Source organism: Monodelphis domestica, chromosome 4 (genome assembly GCF_027887165.1).
Source record: "Monodelphis domestica isolate mMonDom1 chromosome 4, mMonDom1.pri, whole genome shotgun sequence".
NCBI classification, from domain to species: domain Eukaryota; kingdom Metazoa; phylum Chordata; class Mammalia; order Didelphimorphia; family Didelphidae; genus Monodelphis; species Monodelphis domestica.
In genome coordinates this window covers 453533702-453558467 of record NC_077230.1, presented here as the reverse complement: position 1 = coordinate 453558467, position 24766 = coordinate 453533702, and the positions used below count along the sequence as shown (strand labels likewise).

The 24766-nt window shown below is 43.2% G+C and overlaps 1 protein-coding gene across 3 annotated transcripts in view; it reads right to left on the bottom strand.

Annotated features, from left to right (window-relative positions):
- Positions 1–24766, bottom strand: part of SPACA6 (sperm acrosome associated 6) — a 39850-nt gene that overhangs the window by 4667 nt on the left and 10417 nt on the right. Inside the window, exon 2 of one of the 3 annotated variants that reach the window (XM_056796962.1) lies at positions 22010–22092. The exons of the other annotated variants lie outside the window; for them this stretch is intronic. Within the exon in view, the coding sequence (XP_056652940.1) occupies positions 22010–22092 (83 nt within the window). The remainder of the gene's footprint in view (positions 1–22009; positions 22093–24766) is intronic. 3 annotated transcript variants of the gene reach the window in all.

Here is a 24766-nt window from a genome sequence, read left to right as displayed (position 1 = left end):
CTCTCTCTCTCTCTCTCTCTCTCTCTCTCTCTCTCTCTCTCTCTCTCTCTCTCTCCCTCCCTCCCCCCCCTCTCATTTCCGCCCTCTGTTACTGGTTACACTAAAATGAATCTCTGGTAGCAAGAAGTCACATTTATCTAAGCCAACAAACAGTAAGCAGAAATTGGGGGAGTTCTCCAGACCTGAGAAGGAGATAGACTAGAGAGAGGGTGAATGTGTTCTTCAATTCAGGAGGAAGAAAATCTCTCAGATCTATTAAGGGAAGGATGAACCCTCTGCCCTTACCAGTGCTTGGGGGGTGGTGGTGGTGGTGCAGGTGTTGGAAAATGAGGGACTGCTTGGAGGGAAGCTCTGAAATCTGCACTGAGCAGAAAGGGAGCCAGGAGGAAGGCAGGGATGGGAGCCTGGAGAGAGTGGGGATGATCCAGGAGGCAATCTGCTCTTGAACATGGGATGGAATGGGACTACTTGCATATGTAGTCTGCTGTGTCAAGGAGAAGGGTCATGTCAATCTGGGAGACGGGTGCAGGAGGAGATAGTGGGGGAAGGCATCCAAGTAATGTGAGATGAGGAGGAGGGAAGGAGGAATTCTTGGGGAATGGCTTTCTCTCTCTCTCTCTCTCTCTCTCTCTCTCTCTGTCTCTGTCTCTCTCTCTCTGTGTCTCTCTCTCCCTCTCTGTGTCTCTCTCTGTCTCTGTCTCTTTCTCTCTCTCTCCCTTCCTCTTTCTTTCTTTCTTTCTTTCTTTCTTTCTTTCTTTCTTTCTTTCTTTCTTTCTTTCTTTCTTTCTTTCTTTCTTTCTTTCTTTCTTTCTTTCTTTCTTTCTTTCTTTCTTTCTTTCTTTCTTTCTTTCTTTCCTTTCTTTCTTTCTTTCTTTCTTTCTTTCTTTCTTTCTTTCTTTCTTTCTTTCTTTCTTTCTTTCTTTCTTTCTTTCTTTCTTTCTTTCTTTCTTTCTTTCTTTCTTTCTTTCTTTCTTTCTCTCTCTCTCTTTCTCTCTCTCTTTCTTCCTTTCTCTCTCTCTCTTTCTTTCTTTCTTTCTCTCTCTCTCTCTCTCTCTTTCTTTCTTTCTTTCTCTCTCTCTCTCTTTCTTTCTTTCTTTCTTTCTTTCTTTCTTTCTTTCTTTCTTTCTTTCTTTCTTTCTTTCTTTCTTTCTTTCTTTCTTTCTTTCTTTCTTTCTTTCTTTCTTTCTTTCTTTCTTTCTTTCTTTCTTTCTTTCTTTCTTTCTTTCTTTCTTTCTTTTTTCAGTTAACTATGAAGCAATGCCCTCAGCTGATAGGAGAGGGGGAGTGAGAGTGGTGGGAATTTTGAATAGAGGTGAGAAGGTCTGGAACAGCCACTGTGGTGGGTGAGTGGGATGGTGACTTGATTAAGGGGATGTAAACGGGCTGCATTGAGATTAGATAACATACATTTCTGCTGGACCCGTTGGCACGGTTTCATGATTTTCTCCAGGTCCGTTGAGCAGCACAGGAATAGGAGTGAATGCAGCCAAAAGGGGGGGGGGGGAGTAATCCAAGGCTGGGCTTTGGTGGGGCAAGCTTGGTCATAGGGTAAGGAGTCTGAAGATGGAGAATGGGGGGGGGGGGAATTTGACTGGTTCAATAAGAGGCCAAGACAGGGAAGGGAGGAGCGGAGAGCCAGTCAGGGGTGATGGCCAGGGAGAGAACCTGGAGGCTGGAGGAACTGAGAATCATGGTGAGGATGAAGAACAGGATTTGAGCTCATGAGGAAGAGGGAAAGTGAGATAAACGATTATGGGCCAGGAAGAAATTTCTGGAATTCATGAACGTGGAGGCGGATCTATACTTGTGGGTAATGAATGAATGGCACTCTCCAGTTAATGGCCATCTAGTGGGGAGCAGATGATTGGGTCACAGAGCTGAGGCTGCCAGTAAGCCTCTCTACATAGGCTGGAGGCACCTGATAGGAGAGCAGGAGGTGGGGAGAAGACATCTCTGGTGAGCCACAAGCAGGCACTGAAGACATCAAGGAAAGGAGAATGCTCTTGGGCTTGAGAGAAAACCACCAGCATCTCTCTTCTGGGGGGCTGATGGGGGCAGAGAGAGAGTCTGGAGGAGACAGTGGGGGGCAAGGAGTGGCTGTCCCTCCTCCCATGACCGCTGGGTTTGGGGGGGGGGGGGACAGAGGAGTATAGGTGAAAGTGGAAAGGGAGGCCAGAGTCCCAAGGAGGGAGCTGTAAATGTAAGAGGAGAGAATTCTAGCAAAAGGGTATTTACTTCAGTCTAATCATTTATTGAATGTCTATGGCGCTAGGCAATGGGAATATAAAACCCAAATGAAACAATCCCTGTCTTTGATGAGTTCATGGAGAAAAAAACATGGACATGGGACAGCTATGTAGCTCAGTGGATAGAAAGCCATGTCTGGAGTTGGGAGGACCTGGGTTCAAATCGGACCTCAAACACATTCTAGCTGCGTGACCCTGGGCAAGTCACTTAATCTCAGTTGCCTAGCCCTTACTGTGCTTCTGCCTTGGAACCAATACTTAATATGAATCTAAGTTAGAAAGGTTTGGGGGGTGGGTGGGAAGAAAAACAACATGTACAAAGGGCAGTTAAGTGGAGAGAGGACCAGGCCTGGAGTTGGGAGGACCTGGGTTCAAATGTGACCTCAAACACTTCCTAGCTGTGTGACCTTGGATAAATAACAACTCCATTTACCTAGTCCTTACCCTTCTGTCTTAGAGTTGTTACTGAGACAGAAAATAAGTGTTTAAGAAAGAAAGAGAAGGAAAGAAAGACAGAAAAAGGAAGTAATGAATGAAAGAATGAAAGAAAAAAGAAAGAAGGAAAAAGGTAGGTAGGAAGGAAGAATATGTATACCAGTAAGTCAATGCAAAACTTAAATGATAGGACAGACTTCAAAACCAAGCAAGAATTAGAAAGAGTTACAAAATGCAAAATAAATAATCTGGAATACATCAAATTAAAAAGGTTTTGTACAAACAAAACCAATGTAACCAAAATCAGAAGGGTAGCAACAAATTGGGAAACAATCTTCATAAAAACCTCTGACAAAGGTTTAATTACTCAAATTTACAAAGAACTAAATCAATTGTACAAAAAATCAAGCCATTCTCCAATTGATAAGTGGGCAAGGGACATGAACAGGCAGTTCTCAGCCAAAGAAATCAAAACTATTAATAAGCACATGAAAAAGTGTTCTAGATCTCTTATAATCAGAGAGATGCAAATCAAAACAACTCTGAGGTATCACCTCACACCTAGCAGATTGGCTAACTTGACAGCTATGGAAAGTAATGAATGCTGGAGGGGATGTGGCAAAGTAGGGACACTAATTCATTTCTGGTGGAGTTGTGAATTGATCCAGCCATTCTGGAGGGCAATTTGGAACTATGCCCAAAAGGTGATAAAAGACCGTCTGCCCTTTGATCCAGCCATAGCACTGCTGGGTTTATACCCCAAAGAGAGATAATAAGGAAAAAGACTTGTACAAAAATATTCATAGCTGTGCTCTTTGTGGTGGCCAAAAATTGGAAAACAAGAGGATGCCCTTCAATTGGGGAATGGCTAAACAAATTGTGGTATCTGATAGTGATGGAATAGTATTGTGCTCAAAGGAATAATAAAGTGGAGGAGTTCCATGGAGACTGGAACAACCTCCAGGAAGTGATGCAGAGCAAAAGGAGCAGAACCAGGAAATCATTATACACAGAGACTGATACACTGTGGTACAATCGAAGGTGATGGACTTCTCCATTAGTGGCAATGCAATGACCCTGAACAACTTGGAGGAATCTATGAAAAAAAAACACTATCCACAAGCAGAGGATAAACTGTGGGAGTAAAAACACTGATGAAAAGCAACTGCTTGACTACAGGGGTGGAGGAGATAAGACTGAGGAGAGACTCTAAATGAACACTCTAATGCAAATACCAACAACATGGAAATGGGTTTGAATCAAGAACACATGTGATACCCAGTGGAATCGTGTGTCGGCTATGGGAGAGGGAGAGGTGGTGGGAAGGGGGGGAGGAAAAGAAAATGATCTTTGTTTCCAATGAATAATGTTTGGAAATGACTAAATAAAATAATGTTTAAAATTAAAAAAAAAAAAACTCAAATGATATAAATGTAGTGATTTTATGGGGGGAAGAAGGATTGGCAGAATCAAGATGATCCCTTGTAGGAAGGGGCTCTAGAACTGAAGCTAGAAGAGTTAGGGATCCTGGTGAGGTAGAAGTGAAGAGGGGAAAGAATATGGAAGCCCCTATCGACTGGCTCATGTCCTTTCTGCATCATTTTTTTCCTTTTTCTTGCTCTGCCTCCTAAAACCAGTGGAGAAGTTCCCCCTCCTCTTTTCCCAGTAAATACTTCATAGATAAAATGTTCCATCTGGGCTCAGAGGCCCGACATTATCTGGAATGACAGATAAGATTCCTTTTCATCCCACGTTGGGTAAATCAAGAAACGTTTCCTGTCTATCCAAGGTGCCCCTTAACTGAGCTCAAAGACCTCTTGGGATAGACTTGGATGTCATGGGAGCAGCCAGCACCATCCTAGAATCTACCCCCTCCATCCCCCAAAGAAGGGCCATCTCTAACACATGTCAGAGTTGGGACTTTTCCGATACAAAACCGGAAAGCTTTGGAGATGCTATTCAGCCTGCTCACAAAAGCCACAGTTTTGTCGGTTCCTCGTGTTCCGTTCCCATCTCTAGCTGACCTGAATAACATCCTTTAACAAATCTCTTTTGGATCCAGCAGTTAGCACAGTGCCTGGTATGTAGTAGGCGCTAAATAAATATCAATAAATTGATTGATATCTACTTCATAGGATCATAGATTTATTTATTTTTTTATTTATTTTTAAACCCTCACCTTCCATCTTGGAATCAATACTGTGCATTGGTTTCAAGGCAGAAGAGTGGGAAGGGCTAGGGAAAGGGGGTTAAGTGACTTGCTGGGAAGTGTCTGAGTCCAGATTTGAACCCACGACCTCCCATCTCCAGACCTGGCTCCCAATCCACTGAGCTACCCAGCTGCCTCCAGGATCATGGATTTAAAAGGGTAAAGGCCTTTCAAATCTACCCTTTCCTATTACAGGGAGAGATACAGAAGCCCAGAGAGGGTATGATTTGCTCCAAATCAAGTCATGCAAAAGATACAGTATAATAAGTGGGATTTGAACTCAAATCTGGAGCTATTTTCACTGTTCCACACCTCATGTACGGATTTCCTCTTCCTAGTGCAGAAATTACCACAGTATCACTCAGTCAGAGAGGCATTTCCCTGAGGTGAAGGAATGAAAGTGGATAGGAAGGACTGTTGAAGTGTCCTCCTTGCCTTGACATTTCTTGAACTCAGGGAGTTCTTGTTCCCATTTCTTTATTGAATGATCCCAACTCCCAACTTAGTCCCGGAAGCTTTGGGCGAGGCTAAATGGTACTCATAAGAGCTAGTCTCTAGGGTCAAGACGAGGGGACAAGCCCAGGGAAGAATGGGCTGAAACTTGCACCAGCCTAAATAACGATCAAGAAACCCAATGGAACACAGTAAATGGCTTCTTCCAACCTAGAACTGCACAAAAAGTCAGCCAAGAGCCCATGGATAATAGGAAACGAGACCACCGATAAAGCTGGGCTGAACTAGGCTGAACAAACAAACTTGTACCCTCCTATAATGAGCCCAGAGAAGGGCCAGAAGTGGCAGAGCTTGGAGGACTCTGTCCAGAAGCAACCGAAGCAGAAGGGCCCAGAGAAAGCTTCAGGCTTGTTGTAAACCAACACTGGGGTCCTTGGAGAGCAAAGTGGTGCAGAGACAGCAGCATCCCACCAGGGCAGCCTAGGAACCCTGGGCTCTGAAGCTCCAAGTTGTCTATCCTTAGATGCCATGGAAGACCTTGAAGATCCACTGCTTTGAACCTCAGGGATCCAAGTAGGGTCAAACTCCAGCAGGAAAAGTCAATATTAGGAGTCCAGAGGACTCAGGGTCAGACTGGGCAGGCAAAGAAGCAAAGCAGGGCATGAAATCTGGACTTAGCACAAAGCTTGCATCAGGAAACCAAAGATGGTGAGAGACGTAAATTTTAAAAATTGCTAATCGGTATGAAAAATTATCGGAATCTAGAGATGTCCCAAACGAAGGAAAACGTAATTCCATAACTGTTGTAAGCAGAGACAAAAAGGAAAAAAAAAGGATTTTCCACAGTGACTACATGACTACCTAGAAGAAATGAAATAAGAGATAAAAAGGTCCTGAAGGAAAGAATTGGAAAGATAATATCTTGGAAGATATAATGGTAAAACTTACTCCGATAATAGATGACAAGAGAATTAGATTAGATCAAACAGAAATAAATGACTTTGTGATACGACAAGAATAAGAGAACAAAAAACAAATAGAAAAATGTAAGTTAGGTATTTATCAAAATGGAAAACAAGTTCAGAGGAGTTATCAACATGGATCTTCTCAAGAACAAAAATTTTTTAGAAAGCCTAGACACTCTGCAAGTATCCAGAAAAAAGTAATTAAAGGACCAAGGATCCACAAGACCTGGCAACTTCTACTATTAATGAGGGGGGAGCTTGGAATTCAGTTTTCTGAAAAGCAAAAGTCAGAGACTTACAACCAGCTATTACTTGCCCTGTAAAACAGAGTATAACCCTACAAAGGAGAAAAGGATTGACCTTTAATGAAATGGAGGATCTTTCAGGCATTTATGGCTAAAAGGCCAAAAAAAAAGTTTAAAAAAAAGACTAAAAGCTAAGTAGGAACTTTGAAATGTATATATAAGAGCCAAGAGAAACCTAAAAAGGTAAATTTGTTCAAGGCTATAGGATGATGTGGTGCTGACCTTCTAGTTCCAGAAAAAAGAAACCAGTGTTTCTTTAGAGCTTTGTATTTAAGTTGGAAGGAGGGAATGCTTGGGGAGGTGGTGGCCTAAAGGAGGAGGTTGGCTGGCAATACCAGTGCCATAAAAAGTTTGAAAAATGCACAGATGGGAGCAGAAGGAAGTTCAGAGGGAAGCACAGAGGAACAGGTAAAGTAATGTGAGGAATTGAATATATACCTTAAAAACCAAAACAGTATGAAAAGGAGCTTCATGTTTTGTATACAGTCCTCTTTTTGTTATCTGCTGTGAATGTGAAAATGATCTTTTTTTTGAAGGGGGAGTGAATTGAAAATAAAAAATGAAAAAAAAAAACAAACAGGGTCCTGAGAGAATTTTGTAACCAAATGAAGAAATGTTGCTTGGGAGGGAGTACTGGGATTAGAGTCAGAAGACTTGGGTTCAAATTTCATTCTGCCACTAACTCATGGTTGTGACCTTGGACAGATCCTTCCCCCTTCTGGCATTTCCACTATAAAATGGGGCTGGGGGGGCACTGTATGTTTGTACATGCACATGTTTTGGACTCAATGGTTTCCAAAGTCCCTTCCAGGTTTACTTACTATTTTACACATCAATGATTCTATGAGTGGCTGTAGGCAAGTCATTTTACCTCTGGGATTCTCAGTTTTCCCATATCCCATTTTCTTTTTTAAACCCCTACCTTCCATCTTAGAACTGAAACTAAGTATTGGTTCCAAGGCAGAAGAGTAGTAAGGGCTACACATTGGGGTTAAGTGACTTGCTCAAGGTTACACAGTGAGGAAGTGTCTTAGGTTAGATTTGAACTCAGGACCTCTTTCTATTCACTGAACCACCTATCTCTGTGCCCTGCCCTAATTTTATTTTCTTATTGCAGGGAGTCACCCCCCTCCCCTTTATCTATGCAAGTGAGGTAACATGGTGGACTTGGGAGTCAGATACACCTCAGTTTGAAGCCTGTCCCAGTATTTCTGGACAAATCACTTAACTTCTCTAGGTCTTAGTTTCCTCATGTGCAAAACAGAGATGATAATAGTCCATATATATATATATATATAAAACACAAATACATATGGATTTACTTATTATATATATGTGATATATGGATTATATACGTAATATATATTTACTTATCTATTTTATATGGATTATATATGTAATATATAGATTAACTTATTATATACAATATATGTAATTTATATGTATTATATATATGATACATATGGATTTAATTATTAGATATAATGCATATAATATATAGATTTAATTAGGTATAATATATGTAATTTATATGTATTGTATATGTGCTATGTAGGGATTTACTTATTATATAATATGTAATTTATATGTATCATATATGTAATATATGGACTTATTACATATAATGTATGTAATATATTTATAGATTTACTTATTAGATATAACATAGGTATTGTATATGTAATATATAAATTTACTTATTACATACACTATATGTAATATATGGATTATATATGTAATATACATGGGTGTACTTATTACACGTCTCATATCACATATATTATACACACAGTATATATATGAATTCTATATTCCAAATATAACATGCGTATTATAATATAGAGATAGATGTATAATGCATGATGATCTATAATATACACCTGTGTCTACTATATGTAATTACTTCCCAGATAATATATGGAAAGGTTTTATAAACCTTACTGGCACTCTCTAAATGTTAGCCATAGAGTAAGAGTGATCTCTGGCTACAGAAGCAATACACTTGTCAGTTCTCCATCCTTCCATGGTCCTTGCATGCCTCATAAGGGCTCCTCAAGGGTTACTGGAGCTGGAAGAATCCAGCCAACCCCCTGACGAGCTTCCCTGCCCTCCGCCCGCCAGTCCATTCCTTGGACAGCAGACACAAGGTCTTTGTTGGGCTCCTACTCGGAACTCTTCCAGCTTGGTAGATTCTGCTGGCAGAGCTTTCTCGAGCCAAGGAGGCTGCTCAGGCCTGGGGGAGGCACGAGAGGAAGGACTTTTTCACCCAGAGAGATTGCTACATGGATGCAAAGAGCATCTTTCATTGGACAGGACACTGAACGTGGAGTCGGAGAGACCTGGGTTCCAAGTCTGCCTCAGACACTAGTTGTGTGGTGTAGGGGAGATCTCTTAATGCTTCTGAGACTCAGTTTCCTCTTTTGTAAAAGGTGGGGGCTGCCTTCTCTCGTTGGCTTTGAGACCCATTCTAGCTCTAAATCTATGATAACATATAAGGCCTTGGAAGAGAAACCCAATTAAATAAAAATAATGATGGCAATAACTGTAATGGTGCTCGTTTTTATAGCACTCTGAAGTTTGCAACACATTTTACAAATACTTTCTTATCTGAGCCTCACAATAACTCTAAGAGGTTGGTGCTATTACTATGTTACAAATGAGGAAACAGAGGCTGAGGAAAATTAAGTCACTTGCCTAGGAATGAACAGGTAGTAAATATCTGAATTCAAACTCGAACTCAGGTCTTCTTGACTTTAGGTCTGGTGATCTTACACCTTGTTGTTGCTTCTGCCCCCCTCCTCCAACTATTTAATTCCATCTAAACTTTATTTTCTCAACTCTATGTATACAATTTTTTAAAACATAAAAACCCCCTCTTCTTCTATCTTAGAATGGAAACTAAGCTTTGATTTTGAAGGCAGAAGAGTGGTAAGGTAAGGGCTAGGCAGTAGGAAATGCCTGAGGCCAGATTTGAACCCAGGATCTCCTATTTCCAGGCTTGGCTCTTTATTCACTGAGCCACCCAGCTGCCCCAAACATTCATTTATTTTTTGAATTTTGAGTTCCAAACTGTCTCCCTCTCTCCCCTCTTTCCCTGCTCCTTGAGAAGCTAACATTTCACCAAGCAGTGCCTACTCTACACAAGAGATACAAAGACAAGAGAAGAACAGCTGTTGCCTCTAAAAAGCTTCTGCTTATCTGGAGAGATACAACAGAAGAAGAGAGAAGTAAAGAACAGAGAATCTGATGAGGGAGAAGAGAGTGTTAGCAACTGGGGCCACCCAGGAAAGGCTTCCCGGAGAAGGTGAGCCTTGAGGAAGCGAGCTTTTCTAAAATCTTATATAATTTTGGGGGGTTGTTCTGAACCAGAAAGATGCCAGTACACATGGGCATTTCTATATTCAAAGGAGATGAGAAAAATGGGGTTCTCCATGAAACCACGAACCTCCATTTTGGATTTCCCCCCTTAAAGTACATAATATGATATATTCAGAATGCTTGTTTCTAAGCTATCCTAATGTTCTGTGTTCCCCTCTGAATTTCCTGCTCTTTTCTGCATACTTTTTTTAGCAGGAAGCTAAAGATTTCTTTTTTTTTTTCAACCCTGACCTTCTGTCTTAGAATCAATACTTCTAAGGCAGAAGAATGTAAGGGCTAGGCAATGGGAGTTAAGTGACTTGCCCAGGGTCACATAGCTGAAGTGTCCGAGGTCACATTTGAACCCAGGACCTCCTGTCTCTGAGCCTGTCTCGCTCTCCACCGAGCCATCTAACTTCTAGAAAGCTAAAGATTCTCAGAATCAGAGATGAAGAGAAAGTGCATTCAAGGTCTGGGAGATAGCCTGAGCAAAGAGACGAGGCCAGAGAGGGAATTTTCCCATGCAATGAATGGTAAGTGGACTAGTCTGTCTAGAAAATCGGAATGCATGAAGGGAGTAATATGAAACGAGACTAGAAAGTTAGGCTGGAATCCAACTGTGACATTTTCTCATGGAGCCCTCTGTTACACAGACTGGACAAGAGCGGTGGGGCAATTCTGGAGTCTTGGAGGCTGGATGGTACAATGGATAGAGGGTGGCCTCATCTTTCTGAGTTCAAATCCGGCTTCAGATACTTCTTAGCTGAGTGACCTTGGGCAAGTGCCATAACCCTGCTGCCTCAGTTTCCTCATCTATAAAATGAGCTGGAGAAGGAAATGGCAGACACTCCAGTATCTTTACCAAGAACACCCCAAATAGGGTCAGGCACAAACAACTGACCAACCACCACCACAACCAGGTCTGAAGATCAGAGGCAGAATGCCAACCTGTTGGAGAGGCTGGAGAAGGGATTCCTGATCCGATCAAGGTGGATTAAATGTCCTCTGAGATTATAACACTCTGTGATATTAGGGATCAGCAGGGATGAGCTCCCCATCAATGGAGGGTTCTGTATATAGGCTAGAGTTATTGGGAATGTTCTAGATGTACCTTGCAGGTAAAAGTTGGACCGGATACCCTTAAAATTTTTTTTGAACCTTAAGCCTCAAGTCTATGATATCCCATATTTGCAAGTGACTTGTCCCAGGTCTGAAGCTGTTATTTATTGGTAGAGAGAATATCTACTACCAAGGGAGAAGAGATGGGGGCAGCTGGGTGGCTCAGTGGATTGAGAATCAGGCCCAGAGATGGGAAGTCCTGGGTTCAAATGTGGCCTCAGACACCTCCTAGCTGTGGGACCCTGGGCAAGTCACTTAACCCCCATTGTCTAGCCCTGACCACTCTTCTGCTTTAGAACTAATACCCAGTATTGATTCTAAGGTGGAAGGTAAGGGTTAAAAAAAAAGGGGAGATCAGAGAGGGAATAAACATTTATATGGCACCTACTAAGTGCCAAATGCTTTACAGATATTATCTCATTTGATCTTTACAATATCCAGGGAAGTACATGCTGTCATTATCCCCATTACATAGTTGAGGACACTGAGGCAAACCTGCTCTGTGAATTTTAGTCTCGAGAGTGGTCTTCTCTCTCAGCCAAGGGCTACATAGATGGCTACCCAGGTTCACTCTGGCTGCACAATCTTGTGATTCTGGGGCTCTGGACAACATTTTAGTGACACAGTGACAAGGGGTTGGGTGGAAATGGCCCCAATAACTCTTAGATCAGGAGGTATCTCATGCAAACCCTCCTGTGACCCCAGAAAAGGAAGAGACTAGGATCACATTAGCTTGTCTGGGGCATTCGGGACACACCAGTCAATCAATCAACTGACATTTATTAAACACCTACTATGTGCCAGGCACTGCACTAAGCACTCACTCACAGCCAGTGCTAGATGTCCTGATTCCCAATTCCAACCATACCCCACTGCCCCTTCGTGACCCATACTCGAGACACTGTGTGAGAATGCCTGGAATGGGCCAGCAATCACTGTCATGGTGGTCATGCCTGCTATGAATGATGAGAAGAGCTTGTAGAGTTGGAATAATCTCATAGTAGTTTATTTTTATAATGCAACGAATAGCCATGCTGACCAGCCCCTCTAGAATTCTTTCTCTTCTCCATGTTTTCATGACAGTGCTCTCTCCTAGTTCTCCTCTTACCCCCTGAATGCTCCTCTCTAGTCCCCTTTGCTGGCTCATCATTTATGTGATAAACCCTAACCAGGAGGGTTTCTTAGCACTCTCCTCTGGATTCTCTCCTTTTTCTCTCTCTGTACTATATACATTACACTACACTCATGTTGGCGAAACTGTGGCACACATGCCAGGGTGGCGTGGGGGAGGACACTCCCTTCCCCCTCTCCACAGCATCCAAAGACATTTTTTGCATGCCCCACCCTTCTGTCCAGCTGTCCAATGCAAGCACTTTCTCCCTCTGCTGTCTGGGGTAATACAAGGGACTCACAGGCAGCTTGAAGGAGCAGTTTGGGCATGCAATCTTGAAAACGTTTGCCTATGCTGCACTACATTATACTATACTATATTATATACAATAAAATATGATAAAATGATATATAAGATACAATATAAGGATACTATGTAATATGATTTGGTACTATATGGTAAGATATAATATGATATAATGTGATACTATATAATATATATGATAAAGTATAATATGATTCTATACTATAAGATATGATGATATGATATAATACAATACTATAATATGTAAGATATACTACATGATACTATACTATAATATACTATACTGTACTATGCTATACATATATTATATATTAACAATATGATACTATACTATACAGAACATAGTATGATACTATACAATAAGATATAATATGGTTTACTATGATTCTATACTATACGATATGATATAATACAATACAATAGTATAGAATATTATAGTATAGTATCATATATCTTATCTATGCTATGCTATATATGATATTATATAACAATATGATACTATACAAAATATAGTATGATACTATATGTGGCTTACTATGATTCTATACTATAAAATATATCTTATGATATAATATACTATATGATACAAGATGATACTATATTAATCTATACTATACTATGCTAATATGATACTATATGATGATATTAAGATCTGATATGATACACTAATTATACTATATACTATACTATATATGACATGACATACTATACTATATACAAGTGATGATGAATCTATGGCAAGGATGTCAAAGATGGCATGCAGAGAGCTTTATTTGGGCACAGAGCCACCCCCCCCCCCCAAGTGTTTGTTACTATAAAGGCAGAGGGACTTGGGTAGAACTTCTCCCCTCCCCCTTTCCACTGTGCCTGATGACATTTTTTTCACACACCCCTGCCCCTCTGCCCAACATCCCAATGGGAACACACAGGGGTAAGGTGGGAGGCTCACAGATTGCAGAGCTGGAGGGGAACAGAGCCCTTTGGCCACTCCCCTCCCCCTCTCTATACTCACTGAGGATATTCCTCCACCCAGCAGCTGAATGGGAGAGCTTCCTCCCTTCCCTGTGTGGGGTAAGGGTGGGGTGTACCTGGCATGTGGTTGGGGGGAGGGACATGGCACTCAATCTGGGGGGGGTGGAGTGGGGGCAGGGCCAGGTATTCCATCTTTAAAAGGTTTGCCATCACTGTTATATATACACTGTACCTGTGTTGGTGAACCTATGGCACATGTGCCAAAGAGGGGACACTCAGAGCTTTCTCTATAGGCATACCTGCCATCACCCTAGCACAGAGTTCTTCAGAGTTTGTTACTAGAAAGCCAGAGGGATACAGAGCAGGGCTTCTCCCTTTCTCTTCTCCACGCAGTTTGCAGTTTGGGTACTCAGTCTCTAAAAGGTTCACCATCACTGTACTATACTATATGCTACTATATAATAAAATATGATATAATATGATACTATAGTATATAGTATATATGAGACACTATGATACAATATTATATCTCTCTCTGACTTTATTAGCTTCCATGGATTAAATTATCATTTCTACATAGATTATTACTACCAGGTCTACGTATCCAGCCTCCATCTCTCCCCTGACCTCCAGTCCTGCATTGCTAGCTAAGGCAGCTAGTTGCCTACAGAAAATTTCAAATTATATATTCCAGCGACTCTACCAATTTCTACTTGTGTGTTCTTGGGCAACTTCTAGTCTTTCTTGGCCTTAGTTTTCCTCATTTATAAAATTAGAGATTGGACTAGACAACCTTTAAAGTCCTTTTCAGCTTTATAGCTAGGGTTCTAGGTTCAAAAAAGGACTCTTTATCTTTTCCTCCAGACTCATCCCTTTCCCAGTCTTCCCTCTTATCCATCTAAAGTCGCCATTTGTTCCAGCTCCCAGGTTCTCAAACTCATAGTGATTTTTATCTGCCCCCTCGCCCAAAGCCACACATTTCCAACTCCTTTTGTCCTAATCACCACAAAATTTCTTGCATCAATCACTTTCTCAGTGTCCTACTTGACATCATCTTTCTTCAGGCTCTCTTCACCTCTCTCCTGGATTATTATTATTATTGGTTTTGTTGTTGCTCAATCATTTTTAGTTGTGTCTGATTCTTCATGACCCCAACCCAGTTGCTCTCTTTTGGAGCTCTCCAACTTATGCACATCCTTTAAAAAAAAACCACAATTCTTACTTTCTGTCTTAGAATTAATCATGTATATTCGTTCCAAACCAGAAGAATAAAAGAATGGTAAGGACTAGGCAATGGGGGTTAAGTGACTTGCCCAGGGTCACCATTGCTAGGAAGTGTCTTGAGGCCAGATTTGAACCCAGGACTTTCTGTCCCTAGGCTTGACTCTCTATGCACTGAGCCACCTAGCTGCCCCTTATCAATGTCCTTTTAAGACTCTGGTGTACAACCCAAGTGGAGCAGCTAGGTCGACAGTGTTGGATAGAGTGCCAGACTTGGAGTCAGGAGGACCTGAATTCAAATTTAGCCTCTGACACTTACTAGCTATGTGACTGTGGGCAAGTCCCTTAAATCTTGTTACCTCAGTTTTCTCATCTGTCAAATGACTGGAGAAGGAAATGGCAAACCATTCCCATATCTTTGCCAAGAAAACCCCAAAAGGGGTCACAAAGAGGCATATATAACTGAAAAAAAAAAAAGCTGACTGGACAACAACAAGCACAACTGACTAAGGCGGAGATCTGCGGGGCTAAAACTTCCCTATTTTGGGAAGCGATGCTTCTCAGTGCCACTCAATGGCTCCTTGTTTTGTTGGGCGTGTTCACGATCTTAGCTGCCCTATCTCACCGCTGATTCCTCTGGAGCTGGCAGGCCACTAAAGGCTTCAGATTCTTTCCAGCCTGGCTGCTGTCTGATCATGCCTTCCGCAGCCTGGAAACGTGAGATCGATTTTTGGAACTCAAATGCGAGATCTGATATTTAGGCCGATTGAATGGAAGCTTCTTTGCTTCGGTCCAGCGTTCGGTAGCCTGCCAGGATCTCTTTGGGTCCTGACAATGCCGGCGGATGTATTCGCCCCTTGGAATCTGGCTTCCTCCCCAACCCCACCTGGAATTGCTTTCTCTAAAGTCAATACGTTCTTTGTCTTCTCAGCCTCGGAATGAGAGTAGAGATTAATCAGCCATATTCCACTTGATTAGAGATCAAGGCTGTGGGACCTGTTTGTGTGTTCACGGTCTGGTTCACCCATTGTGTGTACAATAATAAAATCGCCTTGGCTAAGCCAGAAAAATGGTGGGTGCGTGGGTGGGGGGAAGAGTTAATTTGTTGGCACCAACAGTTTCCTTAATGACAAAATTGCACCTCCTTGACCCCCTCTGCTGACCAGGGGGCACCCGTCTCTGTTCCTGTCCTCAGAGACGTCACCCTTTTTCTTGGTTTTCTCTCTAGTTTCACTGCTTCCCTATCTCCCTCCTAGCCAGTCCTCTTGGATACCCTTTTAGCTAGGTGGCCCAGCATGCATGGGAAGTCCTGAGTTCATATCAGGTCTCTGTGATCATTGGGGAAGTCACTTAGTGCTATCTGCCTCTGTTTCCTTATCTGTAGAATGGGTATAAAAATAATAGCACCTAGCGCCCAGAGTTGTTGAAGATCAGGTTTGCTGGTATTGATAAAGTTCTTAGCACAGTGTCTGGCACATAATAGATGCTTATTATCCAAGTGTCCCTATCTTCTTTTTTCACCAAAGGGTTTATGCCATGGATTCCCAGATCTCCACCCCCAGCCTTCAGGTCTCCTGTTCCTCCAGCTGCTGGCTGGATCCCTGAACCATGATGTCCCATGAGCCCCTTGTACTCATCCTACCTCTAAGTGAGCCATTCCCTGGAAATTAGAGTTTCCTTTTCCTTGTGTTGAGACTGCAGAGAGCCTGGAGTCTGGGTGCTGCCACCAGCCTCTGGGTGCCTCTGCCCCCAGCGGAAGCATTCAGATAACAGCACATCTCTGAGTTTTCACATAGCTCCCTAGAATCCAGTGATCTCACACCTCCTGCGTATCAGGCTCTCCTCCAGATCCAGGGTTATCCCACGGTAGCCATACAACACAGGCTTATCACAACTGCACTTAACACAGTGCTCTCCTATGTCTACACAGCCCCTAGGCTAGCCGAGTTTAACTTTGATTTTCTTTTTCATTTTGAATAGCACAATTACCAGTGAACAAATATATCAAAGGAGAGAAGACAAAAACTGGTGGTCCAGGAACCTGGGAGCTTTTGTGGATAGCTTTTCTTAAAAATTACACTATCTCGGGGCAACTAGTGGCTCAGTGGATTGAGAGCCAGGCCCAGAGATGGGAGGTCCTGGGTTCAAATTTAGTCTCAGACACTTCCCAGCTGTGTGACTCTGGGCAAGTCCCTTAACCCCCATTGCCTTCCTTCCTTCCTTCCTTCCTTCCTTCCTTCCTTCCTTCCTTCCTTCCTTCCTTCCTTCCTTCCTTCCTTCCTTCCTTCCTTCCTTCCTTCCTTCCTTCCTTCCTTCCTTCCTTCCTTCCTTCCTTCCTTCCTTCCTTCCTTCCTTCCTTCCTTCTTTCCTTCCTTCCTTCCTCCCTCCCTCCCTCCCTCCCTCCCTCCCTTCCTTCCTTCCTTCCTTCCTTCCTCCCTCCCTCCCTCCCTCCCTTCCTTCCTTCCTTCCTTCCTTCCTCCCTCCCTCCCCCCCTTCCTTCCTTTCTCCCTCCCTCCCCCCCTCCCTCCCCCCTCCCTCCCCCCTCCCTCCCCCCTCCCTCCCTTCTTCCTTCCTTCCTACCTTCCTTCCTTCCTTCCTTCCTTCCTTCCTTCCTTCCTTCCTTCCTTCCTTCCTTCCTCCCTCCCTCCCTTCCTTCCTTCCTTCCTTCCTTCCTCCCTCCCTCCCTTTCTCCCTCCCTCCCCCTTCCTTCCTTCCTCCCTCCCCCCTCCCTCCTTCCTTCCTTCCTTCCTTCCTTCCTTCCTTCCTTCCTTCCTACCTTCCTTCCTTCCTTCCTTCCTTCCTTCCTCCTTCCTTCCTTCCTTCCTTCCTTCCTCCCTTCCTCTTCCTTCCTTCCTTCCTTCCTTCCTTCCTTCCTTCCTTCCTTCCTACCTTCCTTCCTTCCTTCCTTCCTTCCTTCCTTCCTTCCTTCCTTCCTTCCTTCCTTCCTTTCTTCCTACCTTCCTTCCTTCCTTCCTCCCTCCCTCTTCCTCTCTCACCACCCCCAAATAGAAGCCTTCCCTTCACCAAACATTTCTTTAATACTAAAAATGAGAGTTGGATCAGCCATAGTTAGGCAGACCTGGCCTCAGATCCCACCTCTGAATTAAATTAAATAGCCACACCCAACCATGAACAGATCACTTCACACCTCAGGGCCGCCCAGTCAACTCTTAGAGCTCCTATTTGCCAGTGGATGGCCAGGCCCCATTTCTGGGGGAAATGTTTTCACAGTGGGAAGCTGTTCTCTACACTGCTGAAAGCCAGGTTTGGAACTCCCCAAATGTGCCAAGGCCACAGCTCTTCACATATCACTTTGTAGTCTAATTAGGCTCCCAGGATTATGGACTGAGCAAGCTGGAGAGACTTCAGACTTCTCAAGTTTATCTTCTTCTGTGACAGCTAAAGAAACCGGTGACTTGTCTAAAGCCAGCTAAGATTTAGACATTGTATCTCCTGGCCTCAAATCAAATACTCTTTGTACAATAAGTTGAAACATTTAAAAGTCTCCTTGGTGCCTTTTATCTGTACTTGACAGTTATTTGAACCCCAACTCCTCCAGGATGAATCATCCCTTGTGACTAGGAAAAACAATTCATTCAAAGCATCTGATTCAGAAAAAGGCACACTCCACTCTGTCCAGTAGTCTCCCACCCTTCTGACTACCATGAAACATGGAGTTCTAAGTGAGGAGTCCTGGCCATGGTCCTGGGGAAGAGAGGAAGTTTAGATAGATAAAAGATAAGAATGAACCTCTGAGGTTCACAGCCTGATCAGGGACAAGAGACAATGAATGAGAGCAGATGGTAATCAATAATAAATAAAGAAATAAATGTCTGGGGCAGCTAAGTGGCACAGTGGCTAGAGTGCTGGGCCTGGAGTGAGGAAGACTCATCTTCCTAGCTGCGTGGCTCTGAGCCAGTCACTTAACCTATTTGCCTCAGTTTCCCCATCTGTAAAGTGAGCTGGAGAAAGGAATGGCAAACCACTCCAGTATCTCTGCCAAGAAAACTCCCAACAGGGTCATGAAGAGTAGGACACTGCTGAGAAACAACTCAACAACAGTAATCAATAATAATAATAATGCTGCCGCTGCTGCTGGCTAGCATTTCTATAGCACTTTGGGGTTTGCAACATGTTTTACGTTTGGCATCTTAGTTGATCTTCACAAAACCCTGGGAGATGAGCACTATTATTATCTGTATTTTACAGTTGAGGAAACTGAAGTAGACAGTAGTTAACGCCAGATTGGAATTCGGGTCTTCCTGGCTCCAGGCTCAGTGTTCTAAACATTGAGTTAGCTGCTCCCCTAGTATTATGTACTTTCTAGAGTCAAGTAATAATATAAAAACAATAGACAGCATTTGGATAGCATTTTAAGGTCTACAAAGTGCTTCAAACATGGTCTCTTTTGATAAATCTGATAGCTTAAGTCCAGTGTGTGAAGTTCCAGGAGGCTTGGTCATCTCTGATTGGAGGAGAACACAGGAAGGAATGTTTGGGAGGGGCAGGGTTTCATCAGATGAAGGAAGAGGAGGAGAGAGGACCTCCTAGGCATAAGGAACAGGATGAGTAAAGTCATGGAGGAGGGAGAGTGCAGAAGGTTTTGAGGGGCTTAGAGCCATCCAATTTCTCTAGGGCGTAGTGTATGTGAGATTAGACTAGAAGAGACTGTTGTGCACACCACAAGCTATTAGGATGGTAAAATGTTTACTTAGGAGGCAGTAGAGAGTCAAGAAGGCCCCAAATAGGGGGTGACCCAAAAAGTCTGTCAACAAGTATTCAACAAGCATTTCTGTCCCAGCAACTGTACTGAGCATTGAAAACACAAAGAAAGGAAAAACAGGCCCTTCTCTCAAGGAGCTCACAGTCTAATGAGACAGACCAGATGTGAACATCTCTGTGCCTTTAAGATTCATCCATCCATCCATCCATCCATCTGTTCATCTGTCTATTTATCCATTCATCCATCTTATCTGTCCTTCTATCTATCCATCTTCATCTTTCCATCCATCCATCCATCCATCCATCCATCCATCCATCCATCCATCCACCCATCCATCCTGTTTATCCATTTACCCGTTCTATTATCTATCCATGCATCCATCCATCTATCTATCTATCTATCTATCTATCTATCTATCTATCTATCTATCTATCTATCTATCTATCCATCCATCCATCCACCCATCCATCCTGTTTATCCATTTACCTGTTCTATTATCTATCTATCTATCTATCTATCTATCTATCTATCTATCTATCTATCTATCTATCTATCTATCTATCTATCTATCTATCCATCCATCCATCCATCCACCCATCCATCCTGTTTATCCATTTACCTGTTCTATTATCTATCTATCTATCTATCTATCTATCTATCTATCTATCTATCTATCTATCTCTCTCTCTCTCTCTCTCTCTATCTATCATCTATCTATCTATCTATCTATCTATCTATCTATCTATCTATTGATCTTTCCATCTACCCCTCTCACTCTCTCCTTCCCTCCATCTCTCTTTCTCTCCATCCATCCATCCATTTGCTCTATCTATCTATCTATCTATCCTGTTTATCTATCCATTTACCCTTTCTATTATCTCTCTCTCTCATCTATCCATCCTGTTTATCCATCCATTTACCCTTTATATTATCTACCTATCGATCTTTCCATCCATCCACCCCTCTCCCTCTCCTTCCCTCCATCTCTCTTTCTCTCCATCCATCCATCCATCCATCCATCCATCCATCCATCCATCCATCCATCCATTTACTCTTTCTATTATCTATCTATCTATCTATCTATCTATCTATCTATCTATCTATCTATCTATCTATCTATCCATCCATCCATCCACCTATCTAGTTTGTCTGTCTATCTAGCCCTCCTGTTGGTCTATCTCTCTACCCTGCTATCTGTCTGTCTATCTAGTCTGTCTCTATCTGTATGGGGTAATTTCCAGGTAATCTTAAGAGAGAAGGCCCTCAGATTACAGGTGAGGGTTCTTATAGCAGGTGAGATTTGAGCTGAGCCTTGAAGGAAGTTAGGGAAGGCAAGGACATGTGGGTGAGAAGGGAGAACATCACGCTTGGGGCCTGCCAGAGTTGAGAAATAGAGTGTTCTGTACCCAAACCATAAACTGTCTGAGAGCAGTGACTATCTTTTCCCTTTGGACTTGAGGAAGGGAAGGAAACAAGTGTTTTATAAGCATTCCTATAAAGAAGGTGCTATTATCCCCATTTTATAGTTGAGGAAACTGAGGCTGGCAGAGGTTAAGTAACTTGCTCGGAGTTATACAGCTAGGAAGTGTCTGAGTCTGGATTTGTACTCAAGACTTCCTGATTCCAGGTCCAACCTTCTATCCACTGTACCTATGTTATAACACTTAGCAGTGCCCAACACTTAGTAGGCACTTGTTGGTTGCTGATTGACTAACTGAGGAGCAGCAAAGTGGCCAGGGTCATTGGATTACAGAATACTTTGGGGAGAATGGAGTTTAAGATGTAAGAAGAGTGGAAAGGTGGAAAGAGGCCAGACTGTGAAGGGCTTTAGAAGTCAAAAAGATGATTTAATATTTAATCCCGGAGGCAATGAAGTGTATGTGTGTGTGTGTGTGTGTGTGTGTGTGTGTGTGTGTGTGTGATCAGACCTATACTTTGGAGGGACCACTCTGATAGCTGGATGGAAGATGGACAGGACTGGGGAGAGCCTTGTGGCAGGCAGCCCCACCAGCAGCTATTGCAACAGTCCAGGCATGAGGTGGTGAGAACTTGCATTGGTGTGTTGGTAGTATCAGAAGAGAAAAGGGGGCATCTATAAGAGATGGCTCAAAGGTAGAATCAACAGGAAATGGCAACAGGTTGGGTGAGAGAGTAAAAATTCCAAGGAAGATGCCAAGGCTAAGAGTCTGGGGGATTGGAGGGATGGTGGCACCTTCAGTTGGAACAGAGGAGGGTTCTGGGGGAAGGATAATGGTTTCAGTTTTGGTTCTGTTTACTGAAGATAGCTATGAGATATCTAGTTGGGACGTTAAGTAGACAGTTGGAGATGTGAGTCCAGAGTTTCAAGAGAGAGGTTAGGTCTGGAAAATCAGGTCTGAGGATCATGGCAGAGATGATAAATGAATCTATTGGAGCTGATGAGATCACAAAGGAAAAAAGGAAACCCTCAGTGGCTGACTTCAATTTTGGTAGTGAACTATGAGGCGAAGTTTACAGTTTAGAGGGTGGAGAAGGGGAGTCCTGTAGAGAAGGGAGTCATGAATGAATGAGGGAGATGTAAAAGGATTACCTTGCTGCAGTGAAGGCCCAGTGAAGATTATGTAGCGGAAATTTTTAGGAGAGGAGAGCCAGGAGATGAGGCATCCTGAAAACCTAGAGAGAAGACAGTTTCAGGGAAGAGAGTGATTCACAGGGTCAAAGGCTGCAGAGAGGTTGAGGACAATGAGGACTAAGAAAAGGCCACTGAATTTGGCATTGAAAAAGATCATTAGTAACTGTGGAGAGAGCCGTTTGGGTGGAATGACAAGGACAGAAACCGTATTGTAGTTAAGAAAGGAGAGGAGGAAAAGTGGAGACATCGATTGGAGATAGTCTTTTCAAGGAATTTAGCCACAAGGGCAGAAGAGATATAGTATGAAAGTTAGTAGAAGGAAGGATTGAGAGAGACAGACAGACAGACAAACAGAGGGAGGGAGAGACAGAGAGAGACAGACAGAGTTGAGATAGACAGAGACAGAGAGAGAGAGAGAAAGAGAGAGAGAGAGAGAGAGAGAGAGAGAGAGAGAGAGAGAGAGAGAGAGAGAGAGAGAGAGAGAGAGAGAGAGAGGAGTCTTTAAGTACTAACTAAAATTCCACTTTCTACAAGAAACCTTCCCTAACTCTTCTTAATTCTAGTGTTCTTCCTCTTTTTTTAAGATTTTAGTCCCTTATCTTTTGTCTTGGAACCAACTGATTCTAAGGCAGAAGAATGGTAAAGGCTAGGCAATGAGGGTTAAGTGACTTACCCAGGGTCACACAGTTAGGAAGTGTCTGAGGCCACATTTGAATCCAGGGCCTCCTATCTCTAGACCTGGCTCTCAATGCACAGAGTCACCTAGCTGCCCTTCATTTTTAATTGTTCCCTATTAATCCTGTAGGTATTTTTTCTCTGTTATGCATACATGTCTATCCAATCCTGCATGTAATTGCTCTCTGTATATATTTGTTTGTCTGTTGTCTCTCTCATTAGGCTGTGAGCTCCTTGAGGGCAGGGACTGTCTTTTGCATCTTGTTGGACCCCCAGTGCTTAGTACAGTGCTTGGCACATGGTAGGTGCTTAATAAATGTTTACTGATTAAGATGGAGGACTCCAGTCCTTACCTTCCATCTTGTCACTGGGCCTTCTCCTTTCTGTACTACTTACTGTGCCCTCTGGACATCTGGGCCTTGCTATCACCCCTGCCCCAGCATCCCAAGGACCCTTCAAAAGAACCTTCTAGATGTGTGCTGTGGTTTAGTTGTGCCCAACTCTTCATGGCCCCATTTAAAATTTTCTTGGCAGAGATACCAATGTAGTTTGCCATTTCCTTTTACAGCCCATTTTACAGATGAGGAAACTGAGGCTGGCTTCCTGATTCCCCCTGCCCCTGTCCAGGATCACACAGTAGGCTTGAGGCTGGATTTGAACTCAGTTCCTCTTGATTCCAGGTCTGGCACTCTATACACTGTGCCACCCAGGGGCCCTCTCTGTGTTTAGTCTGCTTTAACCAAAATGTGAGCTCCTGGAATGCAGGGACTGTGTAGCTTTTTAATCTGTCGCCCTTGCACTTAGCACTTGGCACAATGGAAGCAATTGGTAAATGCTTTTCTGTTTCCTTCCATCTGGTTCTGGAGCTTGGGAAGAGAGGTTGAGGCTGGAGATTGAGCCCGGGGGAGTCCTCTGCACAGTAGAGGGAGTGAGTGAAGTTGCCCTGGGAGTTTGGCAAGAAAGGAGTCTGGAGCAGAGCTCTGCTTGAGGGATTCCCATGTTAGCAGGGATCTGTGGCAGCTGCCAATCAGCCCTTCCCTCCTGACTGGCCCCTCAGAGGTGATTAAAACCCTCAGTGGATCAGAATATGAGCCGGGATAGAGCTGCTCCAGATCCCTCACTAGACTGAGTTCCTTGGGAGCAGAGACTAACTCTTCCCTTTCTTGGCTCTCCAGTGCCTGACACACAGTAGGTTGGTTTTCCTTTGTACTCAAAGAAGGCCAAAATGACATTATGGTTTGCCATTTCCTTTTGGCTGATCAGATCAGTAAGACATTGGAAGACTCTACCACAGGTCAGGCTATTTCCCATATGAACATTAGGGATGGCGCATAGTAGGTACTTAACAGATGGCAGACTCCTTTACCTGTAGTATTGCTGCAGGAATCTGTATCACTCCAAGGGCACCAAATGCCTCCATTCTATCACAATCTAACTGGTCTTTTCAGTATTATCTGAGGCAGCCTAGTGGCATGGGAGGGAGACTGCTGGACTGAGACTTGGTAGGGTGACATGAGAAGGGGGCAAGAGAGTCAAGAAAGAAGGACCATGGAGAGTTGAGTTGGCTCACCAAGGAGTCAAGATGGGGGGTGGGGGAGAGGGGCAGAGATGGCCAGGGAGACCTAGACTCAAAGTCTGTTTCTGACTCTTACTAGCTGTATGACCCTGGTCAAGTCACCTCCTCCCTCTGAGTCTCAGGCTTTTCATCTGTACAATAAGGTTAATAATGTCCATATTATCAGCATCATAGGGGTTGTGAGCCAGCTCAGAATTGCTAATGTAGATAATATACATATTGCACCTTGGCAAGCTTAAAGGTTTGCCATGCCACAGGACAGGAGTTGGAGTCTCACTCCATCATGCCTGGCAATGACCATTCAGTCTCAGCTCAGAGAGGGGACCTGCCACCTTCCAAGGCTGCCCATTCCACTTTCACAATGGCGCTCTTCCTAGGAAGTCCTTCCCAACTTTGAGCCTAAATTGACCTTTTTCACCATCTACCCATTATTCTTGGTTCTATCCTTGGGGGCTAAGAAGGAC